The sequence below is a fragment of the Bactrocera neohumeralis genome, chromosome 6, assembly GCF_024586455.1.
Source record: "Bactrocera neohumeralis isolate Rockhampton chromosome 6, APGP_CSIRO_Bneo_wtdbg2-racon-allhic-juicebox.fasta_v2, whole genome shotgun sequence".
NCBI lineage: Eukaryota > Metazoa > Arthropoda > Insecta > Diptera > Tephritidae > Bactrocera > Bactrocera neohumeralis.
The window spans coordinates 10351960-10365164 of NC_065923.1; the positions used below are offsets into that span (position 1 = coordinate 10351960).

At 38.5% G+C, this 13205-nt stretch overlaps 1 protein-coding gene and 1 long non-coding RNA gene across 6 annotated transcripts in view; one reads left to right on the forward strand and one right to left on the reverse strand.

The window, feature by feature from the left end:
- LOC126762716 (klarsicht protein) overlaps positions 1-13205 on the reverse strand; it is a 97837-nt gene that overhangs the window by 20960 nt on the left and 63672 nt on the right. For 3 of the 4 annotated variants that reach the window (XM_050479668.1, XM_050479667.1, XM_050479670.1), the window contains exons 5-9: positions 9965-10429; positions 4860-5072; positions 3407-4315; positions 1304-2161; positions 953-1150 (exon numbers count right to left, since the gene is read on the reverse strand). In XM_050479668.1, the coding sequence (XP_050335625.1) occupies positions 953-1150; positions 1304-2161; positions 3407-4315; positions 4860-5072; positions 9965-10429 (2643 nt within the window). The remainder of the gene's footprint in view (positions 1-952; positions 1151-1303; positions 2162-3406; positions 4316-4859; positions 5073-9964; positions 10430-13205) is intronic. The other variant, XM_050479669.1, reaches the window with a different exon arrangement.
- Positions 10321-12044, forward strand: LOC126762723 (uncharacterized). 2 transcript variants are annotated; one of them, XR_007667503.1, is made up of 4 exons: positions 10321-10420; positions 10480-10617; positions 10690-10938; positions 11970-12044. It is a non-coding gene; the product is annotated as an uncharacterized LOC126762723 (long non-coding RNA). The 2 variants fall into 2 exon arrangements; XR_007667502.1 differs by having other exon boundaries at positions 10690-12044.

Sequence of the window (13205 nt, forward strand, 5' to 3'; positions counted from 1 at the left end):
ATGGTTTGGTGTAGTTTGTGGGTCGGTGGAATCATCGGTCCAGGTCCACATTTCTTCGAAAATGATGCTGGTGAAAACGAAACCGTCAATGGCGACCGTTATCGCGCCATGATAACCGACTATTTGATGCCTGAAATTGAAGCTCGTAATCTCGGCGACATTTGGTTTCAACAAATCGGCGCCACTTTTCACACATCACATCAATGAATGATTTTATTGAAAGAACACTTCCGTGAGCAGATAGTTTCACGTTTTGGGCCAGTCGGTTGGCCACCAAGATAGTGTGATATCACAACGTTAGACTTTTTCCTTTGGGGATATGTAAAGTCTAAAGTCTATACGGACAATCCCGCTTCGATTAAGGTTTTGGAGCAAAACATCACGCATGTCATTCGGCAGTTAACAGTCGAAATGCTTGAACGAGTATCGAAAATTGGGATCGACGGATGGACCATCTGCGACGCAGCCGCGGCCCACATTTTAAAGAGATAATCTTTAAAAAATACATGCCAAAGAGTGTTCTTTCGAATGATAATAAACCCATTAAATATTGAAGTTTCTGTGTTTTGTCTTTAAAAAATAGGGAACCCCTTTATAAATCCTCACTCCGCTGGCCATTCAATAAAGTTGGTACTTTTGTATTACTTATGAATGACCGCATTCGATGAACACACACAAGCTCTGCATTCAAGTTTTCGTGCAAATTATATGCTGCTTATTAGACTGATGCCTAATAGAATTGTGGACCCCACTAGGAGTAACTTTTAAATGAGTACAATACTGCTTAATGCAAGATAACGTTTTCATCAAAAAATTTCAACGAGTTTAAACGATCAGCATCGTTGTACATAAAAACATATGGGCCACTTGTTCGATACGTAAAGGAAATTGCATTTGTACGTGTTTACCATATGATTGTTAGAGGTTAGGAATGAACAGTTATTTTATATACCTTTGTCACATTAGTTGGGTTGAAGTTGTCGCTTCGTGCTGTTGACGGCAGTGATTTTTCCGGTTTAAATGGCGAGCGCGGAGGCAAAAGAACTGTCTTACTTTCTATTTTCTGCATTTGCTGACGTTGCATTGAAGTTTTATTGCTTGAATCAATAACAGTTTTAGGGTGCCAGCGTACGGAATAAGACATTTCGCTCTGAAATGAGACAAAACATAGTTATGATTCATTATAAATGTATATTTTTAAAGCAGTTTTTATTAACTGATATTTAAAATATGTAGAAACCTTTCTTTTTTGTCAAATGAGGACCTTTGAACAAAAATCGAAGTTTTCAACATAGTCACTCACCTTTTGATTATTTTCACTTGAAGTAAGCGCTTCTTGGGGCATCTGCGGTTGGTGCAATACAATACTCTGATTATTATTAGCGTTATGATTTGCATTGTCGTCCCTTTTGCTGGCGTTGTTGTTGCTTGCATTGCAGTTATCAACATCACCGTTATTATTATTGTTATGGGAATTATTGGTGGCCACAGCTCTGCTCGCACCATCGGCGGTCATATGCCTGGATTTATTACCGTTGGCGTCGATTTGCAATTCCATTTCGGTGCGATGCACGCGCTGAAAATGCATTTGTGTGATTTGCGTTGTATTAGTGGCCGATGTCGTCTCGGTGAGCAGATCGTTCGACGAACAGCTACTACTTCTGGTGCTGTAGCTGCTGCTGCTACCACTGGCGGCGAAGTTTTTCACTTTAAATCGACCGGCAGACAGCGCAGTTTCCGCCGTCGAAGTTGTGGATACTGGGGTCAATTGTATTTCGGCGTGTGCGATTTGTGTGCAATTTTGTGAGGACGGCACCGAGCTTATGTCGCAAGATTGTGCGCAAGCATTCGACACCGGTAAGGTGGTTAGTGCGGCAGTGGAGAGTGTGGCAGCGCGGGCTTCCTTGTTCTCCTTATCTGAGTCGTCATTAATGACGCGGTTCGCTGTTGGTGGTGTTGTAGTTAATGCTGAACTGGATGTCACAGCGGATGACTGCATGCCATCAATGACAATGGTTGTGATGCAGATGTTACCTTTTTCGTCGATTTCTACACCATCGCATGCGCCAGCGCCCTCTTCGCTTTGTGGCGGTAAGACAGACGAGTACAGCCAGCCACCGTCGTCGTCAGATGACGCGTCAGCCGATTTCAACAAATGATGCTAAATGAGTTGAAACAATGACGTGAATATGTTAACTAAGAGAATGGCAAATGTATGTATATTAGCGAACACAAGTATATAAGTGACATATACACGTAAACAACACAGCGACTTATAGAATATATGTTAAATATTTTACAGACATATGCATATTAGTATGTTGTGTATGTCATGAGTGCTGCATGCATTCAGTAACATAACATGCAACAGGCTGTTGGCAAAGAGAAGAAGCAATACATTATAATTACTTATTTTGTTACTGACGGCGCCAGAGCAAAGTTTTTCATATTGGTCGCGAAATTTCACATACTCATCTTAAAGATTTAGCACATCCCCTTTGAGAAGCTGCCTTCATATACCACTCACTTCGCTAACAGGTCTACCAGGTGAATGTAACGATTCACGATTCACAATTTCGTCTATCTTGGAACCAGCAACAACAATGTCAGCCTCGAAATCCAAGGCAGAATAATTCTTGCCAACAGATGGTACTACGGTTTGAGTGGGCAATTAAAAAGTAAAGTCCTCTCTCGTCGAACAAAGACCTACAAGTCACTCATCATCCCCGTCCTGCTATGTGGTGCAGAGGCATGGATGAAGACAATATCACGTTACGAGTTACGAGAGAGAAAGGTTCTGCGGAAGATTTATGGTCTTTTGTGCATTGGCCACGGCGAATATCGCATTCGATGGAACAATGATCTGTATGAGATATACGACGACATTGACATAGTTCAGCGAATTAAAAGAAAGCGGCTAAGCTGGTTATGTCATGTCGTCTGAATGGACGAAAACGCTCCAGCCCAAAAAGTATTTGACGAAATACCCGCCGGGGGAAGTAGAGGAAGAGGAAGATCTCCACTCCGTTGGAAAAACCAGGTGGAGAAGGACCTGGCTTCGCTTGGAATCTCCAATTGGCGCCGCATTATGAAAAGAGGAAACCACTGGCGCGCTGTTGTTAACTCGGCTATAACCGCGTAAGCGGTGTCTACATCACTAAAGAAAAAGATGAGTGTACCAGAAACGTATAATTTCCAAGTGAAACTGAAAACGATCTTCTTTTAATTCACTCTGGAAAACTGGGAATGTTGTAAATTTGTGTGCAGTGATTCAGAACCAGGGTAGCTAGGCTGGACGAACACCAACCTATTTTCAATACCACGCCAAACACATCCCAACGTCGTGTGTGTATATGTACCATATGCATTACCATAACCAACACCACGCATTTTCAGTGGTACTTACTTCGCTTGTTTGTGAATTAGAAGAGGATAAACCATCTGCTGTGGTGTTAAAATCAGCGGCGTCGCCCACGCTGCTGCAATTAGTTTCGTTGTCCGTATCCAGATGTTTGAAGTAGAAGACGGCGCAATTTTTGGATTTACGATTCGATCGATTAAACTTTGAGATGTCGGTGTGGTGCTGTGAGTGTCGCTTGCGCGAGACAGTCGGCGATTTATTGTTGTGACTATTCGGTGATATGATTGCGATGCTCTTTTGCTTGATCGGCAGACCGATCGGTGTGTTGTTGTGTAGTGTTTGAAGTTTCTGCGGAGGCTGCGTGCCCGCAGAGTTGGCATTAGTTTCATTGGCAGTGGTGGTGGTGGTGATTGTGGCGGCCACTTGTGACGCGCTCATTGAGACTAGTTTGCGATTTTCATAATCTGCGTTAAGCATATTCGTTTTCGTTTTCATCGAAATTGGCGATGCGCGGACTGACGCGCTTTCATGCTGTTTAGTTGCAATCAAACCGTCGATGTCATCTTGCTGCAGGTAACTATCGAATGTTGCACTGGACGAGGTGTGAATATCAAATGGTAATTGAGCGACCTTGCTGCCTGCGTCTTCGATTGGCGATGTGACGATTTGCTTTGAAATGATTGGAATATCTTCGTTGAATAATTGCAGTTGGCTTGGGTCTGACTTCTGAGTGACCACCTGTTGCGCTGTTGTCTCCCAGTCGCTGCTCTCAGAGTCAGCCTCGAAATCAGTGAGCGTTGTCGGTCGTGTTGGACCACCAAGACTGGCGCGTTTCTCAAATGTAACCAATACTGTGCTATAGCCTCGTGGCGGCTTGCCAAAGCGGGAACGGCCAAAACAAACTTCGTCGTCGTCCTCGTCTTCTCCTTCGTCGTCACCGTCTTCGCAGTCACCCTGTTTGGTAATGTCAATTTTACGTTTGAGGTAAATGAAATAAGCACAAAGAGTATTCTAAAGAAATTTGTTTTGGAGCCAGCTGTGTGGCGGATGTATGTATGTACATATGTATGTACCATCAAAGGTCAAAAAATAAAAATTTCAGCTCATACGATTAACGCATAATACAACAACTTCTTCAGATATAATATATTATTTTTTACCGTTAACCATGTTTCGCTTTTGAAGTTGTCAATATTTGCAGCAACGACAACATCTCATAGGTTTTGTCTTTTGAGCATCATTTGTAATAGAATGACATTTGCTAGAACTTACCGGCGTGCTTTTAAACGGTCGGAATTAATGTCTAGATGTTTACTATATGTAACATGCGATATGCGTACACTACTTTCTTATGGACACCTAATTTATGGAACATTTAACAAAGCTGAAAATAGTCCATGCAAGCGCTGCTAAGAACAAGCATCAGCCAAACAACTCTTTGACACATAGCAAAACCCGCGAAAACCGCTTTTGGTGTCTAAGTTATGGGATAATTTACCTTTTCGGCGCCGTGATTTCCCTCTTCAACCAAATCAATGCAATCTCGCAGCTCTCCAAATGAGGATGAATTATGTGTGAGATCGCTTTCGATCCCCGAACCGAGTATATTTAGGTCGTCCTCTGTTGCAGCTGTCTCGTCTTCCTCACAGTCGGATGAATGGCAATTTACATTGTCGTTGTCATCAATATAACCGGCGGCGTTAACAATGCTCTAGAAAGTAAAAAAAAAAACATAAGTCAATAATTTGAAACAAACAAGCAAGAAAGGGCTAAGTTCTGGTACAACCAAACATTTTATATTCTTGCAACTTGCAAGAATCAACGCCAGGAAAATGCGTTAAGATGTAAAACATCAACTCAAATATTGGTCGATATATCCAGCATAAAGCCATCGGGAAGTTCGAAAATCTTTATATTAGGCTTTGACCCGATTCAACCCATTTTTGACTCTCTGTGGAATTACTATGCCTAATAAATCCAGTTAGTCAGGATTCTCTCTGAATTTCAATTTTATATCTCACACATTGACCCCTATTTTCGATCAAAAGTTAACTATAGGTACTGAGATCCACATATTCGGTACCGAAGGTCTTGAACAGTTTTGGTTAGATTTGGACAATTTTTAGTCATAAGGTGGTATACTTTAAAGGAATTACACTGGCCTACACTCATTTTGGTGCCTAAGATTTTATACCTGATTTTGGATGTATTTTGTGAGTTGATACGAGAAAACAAGTCACATTTTCCATATCAGCTCTTGTTCATAAGAAAGAAGAAAATAACATCTAGTAGCGGGAATGTGGGTCATCCTACCTACTATACTGACTACTGATGCGCACAGAGCTGCACCAAACAAAAAAAAAATTGTTGTATGCCAGTGTTATTAGTGCAAAGTTTGGCCCTTTATATTAATTGTTTCCTAGTTCTCGGTGTACTGGAAAGTGAAAGGATCAAATGGAATTGAAAATTATGTTCCGATTTAGCCCATTTTCACACTGTGACATAGAAATAAAAAAAAAATCGTACTAAGTTTAGTCGAAATCGGTTGGGGAAAGCGCGGAGTTATCTTCCGATTTTCACACCGTCGTTAGGAATTCATATAATATTTGCGCTGAGCAAATGTGGTTATTGTAGCTTTAGTAGTTTAAGAGATCTGTACATTAAAGGTTCTCCTTGCTACTACGATCCCTTGTGCCAAATTACACAGGTGCTTAGTGCTTAGTTATGGCACTTTATAGGTTTTCGGTTAATGACGATTTTTGGGCGTGGTAGTGGTCCGATTACGCCAATTAACGAGCTCGTAATATTATCAATATATCTCAATTTTTAGTTAAGTTAAAGCTTAGATGAACAGACGGACAGATATATAGTCACCCTGATTTCAACTTTTTTTGTCATCCTGATCGTTTATATGTATATGTACATATATATAATCCTATATCTATCTCGCTTAGTTTTGGTTAGGTGAATAAAACTATTATACTCTGTAGCAACAAGTTGCAAGAGTATAAAAATGGATAGTTTAGACAACTACGTCAGTCAACTACGCTAATGTTTATTTAACTTTTTGGTAGTTTGAATGCTCGTTTGGTACTTCTATTATGTGCTAAGGAACATATTACCTCACTATAGTACACCTATGCATTCGTATTGCCTTTTCATCTTTTATTAAAAGTAATGGTGCAGGTAATTATTTACCTTGATCCATATTAGGTACATTTGTATGTAAGGTACATATGTATACTTTTGTACTTGAATCATTTTATTGTTTTGTAATAAGTGAAATTTTGTTTATTGGTCGGTCCAAATGTTTATGAATTAGTTAACACAAAGCATATAAACCAGCATAGGAACATACTTCTACAGTAATGTATCCACTGATACATTTTTATAGGGCGACTTCTTCGGCATTGAGTTAGTTTTAGTAACGATTTGTAATAGTAGAAATGTACAATGAAGAGGCTTCGAGGTTATTAGAAATATTTGTATTATGACAAATAAACTTATTTCTGGCTCTAAAACTATAAAACTATATTCAAATCGCATTAGGGACAGCTCTCGTACTAAACAATTATTCACGCATGAATTTACACGAAGATTAATGGCCAGCAAACAGAAATGATAGACAAACTTACTTCATATACACATACTTATATACTTGTGAGATGCTTTTTTTAATTTTCAAGGCAAACCAATGGCCATGCACACGATTTTCTCGTGCTCATCACCCAGAAAATGAGCAACTCGTGGCTGATTTTGGAAGTTTCGTAAGATCAGCTATGTAATTATATTCACCTTGAAAACTTATAATTCGAATATTTCGACCTAAAACATTGGGATTCAACATGATAATTGTACTAAAGATACATATGTACATACAGTTGTGTTCATGAAAATAGTATTGCAAAAGATAAATATTTAGAGAATTTTCTTACTAGATACGGACTTGCTAATTCAACAAGCGTGATTATTTTGGTAGAATACACACTTCAAATTATAAAAAACGAAAAAAATAGTATTACTTCTGCTTCGACTGTATTTTCTATGACGCATTTTTGTATTTTCTAAAAAAATGAGATGTTCACTAATTTAGTAGAGCCTGCCACTAGGGGTCCATATATTAAAAAATGATTAGATAGCTGTGATAAGTAAATGTATTTAAGGGATTTAATGATTTTCTGATAAAAACTTTTTGAAATCCCAGTGATAAACTTTTTGTGCGAATAACAAAATAGTGTTCCTTCGAGAAGCATGAATTGATGGTGAAGCTAAGGAAACAAGACAGAAAACAAGAAAGCATCGAAGCAATAATGGGATACTGCTCCACAATGATACATAATGCTATGAAATGCAAAGGTAATGCTAAGAATCGTGGGTGAAAATGTAAAATATCAATATTAGAGGACAGACAGATTATACGATATTTAAAAATAAAGCCCTAAGCATTCTGAAAAATGAGAGAAAATTATTTAATCTTTACGGTTACTACTCATACAATTCGTAGGAGACCATATGAAAACAATTTGAAGATAAAGAGTCTCCCGAAAGTACATTTTTCGACGAAGAAACTTGTGACTACATGAAAAAGAACAATTCAATTGACCAGCTACAAAAAGACAGAATGTGCTGTGTACTGATGAAAGCGAAATTGGAACAAGGTACGGAAAACATATCCGTCCACTCCCAAAGACCGTTTATCATTCCAGGTACACTATCAAAACTTTTAAACAAGGTGGTCTAAGCATTATGAAATGGACTTGGTTTTCGTACTATCTTGTCGGTCCCATACATTTTATCTATGGTAACATGGACCTAACTGCGTATGTTACCATTTACTGAACGATGTTATGTTAACATTTTCCAGTTGGAAAATTGCTATTAAAAGGACGTTTGAACAGGGTAAAGACCCAAAACATTCGATCAAACTAGCTAGGGATTGGTTTGCATTAGAAAGGATCGACGTAATGGGATGGCCAGCGCAGGCACTGGACCTGAATTCAATCGAAAATGTATGGGTAAATGTTAAACGAGCAACAGCATCTGATGTCTTTGGGCATGAACGGATTTTCAGCGTTCAATAAGCGCGTAATACAATCGAGGTTAAATCAAACATGAAGTACTTCGAACATTTATTGACAGTATATAACTTAGTTGTACATCAGGATTAAAAAGTAAAAATCTAATTCTTAATCCAAAAGTTTCAATTAAAAAATTCGAAACTCTAATTTGCGCACATTTAGCTGATAGCTGTGTTCTAATACGAAAAAAGTTCGGCGTTTACGTGATCTTTATTTTGAATATGGTATAAATTTTAATGTATTTCTCTTTTCTGCACGAACTGTGTTTTATGGTTGCGCAGCTGGTTTGCCTACCTCTACAGGTGAAAATCATGAAATGAAAAAATGATTTAAGGCCGTGACGATCTCGTTCCATACGTTTAATTCATGTCCAACGCTCAATGGAAACGGTGACGAGACCATCGATGCCACGAGTTGCCAATTTGACAGGGCTCAATTAACGCCACTAACAACCGACAAGTGCCAATCTAGAGCCCGACACCTAACACGTAGTACTGTCAGCGCGTGAACTTTTACTTCAACTTGAGCTTTATGAACGGTAGCAGTCGCTGCCGCATGAGACTCGAAATACACTAGATTGAGCACCGGCAAATAGCGGTTAAGGTCATTGTTCAGCGTTCGCTATTGGTGATCGATTTGATTTAACATGTAAATGACATTTAATCTGAGTGGAGTCTTCCCTAAGACTGACATTTAGCGGTTTGAAGCAAATATTTCAGCTATACACACGGATACATAGCGCGCTCAGGTAGCGTTAACTAACTTTTACTCTTGAAGCAGCAAAGTGTAAAGCCATATAAAACTGTGAAAGTTTCGGTCAAGCTAAAATGCCTGTGGTTTGAAAGTTGTGAATTCAATGTGATGTGGTTTGATTGATACCGCACATATACATATGTATAGGTATGTATCTATGGTAAGCATATACATACGTACGAATTTACCCAAGCATCTTGCCATATAAGTAGAACGACGGCCGTCAAACGGCGAATGAAATGTGAAGCGTCGATTCTAAAACCATTTCTACATTTAGCACAGAGATAGTGAAAATAACACCTATCCCAAAAGCGCTCACTCGTTGTGGCGTGCGCTGCAAAACCTGTTAAGGCACCGACAGCTGTAATCGACAAAGTGGAGCACTGGACATTTGAGTATACATACATACATATATAAATATATAAGTCATAAAGCAACTTAGCTTTTACTAAAAAAAATGATTGACTTTGACGAATTTACATAAGACTACATATTTATATTACACTTGTGTGGCGAGACGATTGGATCACAGTGTGCACTGAGCTTAACAAACACAAGAATGAATGCACTTTCAACTAAATTACTTGTGAGTATTCACACGATATACACTTCCTGGAAAATGTTTATGTGTTGAAACTCGAATATGTGAACTTGGTAATTCCATTCAGTCGCCATAATTGTGGAAATCAGTTTTGTTTAACATGATAGCTTGTGCTTAGTAACTTACTGACTGCCGTGCATCAAACATAAACTTAATACTTAACAAACTTACCGTATTCGAACTTTTCTTGCGCAACAATCCGTCCAACCAAAGCTGTACCTCGAACGCCTTCAAATATAGTAAATGATAACGATTCTGCAATCGCTCCAAACTATCTTCAGTAATCTCAGTTTCTGCTGCTCTTTCCGGTGATGCCGTATTCGATCTGACCAACGGCGACCCAGGCGATAGCGAGGACTTTTCGGCAGTTTCGAAGCCGCTATTACTCGTAGCACCGCTCACTTCGTGTTTGCTCTGCTCATTGGCTGTGGCTAACGGCAAAGTTGTCTCTTCGTTGGATGTGAGTGATGAATTTGTTTGCTCTGCGATTGTTGTGCTGCCGCTATCGATCGATTGCAGCTGCTGTTCTTCCTCTTGCTGTTGCTGCAGTAGCACCTGCCCTTGATGTTCCTCTGTTGCTGAGCGTATGCAGGCGCTTACCACTCGTGCATGTGATACGATTTCATGGTATAACACCTGAAATTAAAAACAAGTTGTTTCAAATTAATATTGTTATTGCTCTTTAGAATTTCGGAAAATGTGAGCAATTATTTTAAAAATCTAAGACACATCACTTGCAACTACACACCTATACTGCTATATACGACATTTATGCTTGTGTATAAAAGAAAAATATTAAACTCATTTATACTTCTAACATTGAAGTAAGTATTCGGAAATTGTAAATAAAACACAAAATATTTAATTATTCAATATTTAATTTGTCGCCTTCAAAGTTCCTTTCACATAAATCATCCCTGCAGTCACCTGCTTAGAGCGAAACCGCCTCCTAGAAGCACCAAGAGGTCATTCCTCAACTACGTCGACCGACCAGACTTCGGACGCAACAATGAACACCTTCACCGACTCCCTCTCAATGCTTGCGTATATGGAGTCAAACCACCACCAATTGCAGACGAAGAGCACGAGTTGCCGCGAGAAACGAAAGTGATCCTTGCGAATTTTCGTTTTGGATACTGTAGCAGGTTCAATTCCTACTTATCCAGAATAGACCCCGACACATCTAATATATGTTCTGCATGTCCCACTAACCCCACTCATCACACAACTCTCTCCCTTTGGTACGACCCCATCGAAACAGCACGTTTCTTAGGCCTACCGTTGGATGATGACAAGTTGAGCAAGAACGCGTTTCATACCCAAAATATCCACCAAAATCATACGAACGGACTCTCGAGATATGTCAAGCTCTCTTGTCATCTCTCTAACACTTGCCTGACGATTATCAAGCATCATATCTTTTACACTTTTAATATTTTCATCAGTTGAAGAAGTCGAAGGTTATCTAGAAGGAGACATGTCTTCAACGATCTCTCGAAGGGTTTGTACGACTCGTAGACTTGTACTTTTGATAAAACTGAATCATCGTAAGCCTTCTTCAACATATGCAACTAATTTGGTTAGAAATACAGAACTTGAGATAAATTCTTTGTTCGATATTTTTATCGATTGTAAAAATTGCAACAAACTACTGAGGTGTATCGACTTAAGGGGGTATTATGCTAAACAATTTTCAAAACAACGAAACAAATTTGTTTGCTGTTTTGATTACTTTAAGCCCTTAATAATAATGTAGAAATTTTCCTTTGACTCAGATGGTAACGGAAAGTTTTTAAAAACGAGATCTGTCGGGCGCTCGAATCGCACAGCTGGCGTGTCGAGTCGATTCTTTTGTTGACCTTTAAATGCGTTTTTCGCGAAACAATGTTTTTTGAACTGGTACCCACGATTCCAGCCAATCTCCTTGGCCGATTTGTCTAATTTTTTTTTGGAATTTTCAGAAAAGACTTGGCTATCTAATGACCTATAATCATCATTGTTAATAGATATTTGACAACATTAGGACACAATTAGTAACCAAAAATAGGTGAAAAAAAAAAAAAAAAAAATTAAAAGTTGCACTATTTGTTTATTTATCAACGAATTGTTTCAGTCGAAGGTCATTAGATCGCTATTCATATGTACTCTAAAATAAAATTTATCCCGTTCGTTTCAGATCATCCACAATGAAGAAATCGTGGGTACCACTTTAAAGATGGCGTCTTCCGTTCAGCCATATCTCCACTGGATATCAAGAAAAATTGAGAAAAAAATGTTTTCTCTGTACTATATTACATGTAGAATAACATAAGAAAAACCTGCGCTCTCAAATAAAAATTTGTATGAAAAAAAATACTGAAAAAATGTTGCTTTTACCATACTACCCCCTTAAGCAGCTGCTGTAAATAAACTAGTAGTAGTAGTAGTATCCGTAATTAAGGTCAGTCCTACCAACTTAGCAAAATTCATTTTTGTGAAATATTATTTACCCGGAGACTTTAATTACAATTTCTAGGCGCTTTTTTGTCAAAATGTACATAGGTATGTATGCACATGAATTTATAGTATGTTAGGCGTTTTGGGGCATTGGCGTTTGCAACTGCTTTTCAGTGCAATAATTTATTGTACATAAGTATGCATGTGAGTGTCTTGTATATCCGTGGATGTGCGTAAGTCTTCCTCAACAAATGTTGTTTGTACATTAATCATCTAATCTAATCTGATGGTTGCAACAGCTAAACGCCCACCTTCCTACAGCTTTCGTTGCACACCTTTGCTCATTTCAGTTTCCTAACAATAACATTATGTAATCACTTTTTGACCTCTTCAACTCTTGCGCCATGCTCGCGCATCTAGCCCCGTCATTTGTGTACACAAACATAACATTGAATCACATATCTAATATATACATATATATTAGTATACATATATATACATATACATATGTATGTATGTATGTATACATTGTGATTATAGGTATATAGATAATGTGTTGTCAATTGTCGGAAATAAAAGATTGAACAAACTGATATTCGGCAAACACACACACGAAGATCGAAATTAATGGATTGGATAAAGAAATAAACACATTTGATTCAAAATTATTCGGAAGTTGCCGAAAGGTAAGCAAAAACTTCAAACATTCTTTCAACAGTTAATATTTTTATGGTTGTTAGGTAATTTCAACCACGTCCTCATTAAATTTGCCCTCGACTTTAATTGTTTTTATACCCTTGCAGCATGTTGCACATATTAGAATAGTTTTGTTTGCTATAGGGACCCAAAAGTGCTGCCAAAATAAAATCGTGCCTTAATCATATTGGTCTAGTCGGCAGTATTACGGATTAGTAATTTACCAAGTTGGGGTCTAGCCGTTGCCTATCAAACATTGAGGTTATAATATGGTGTTGAG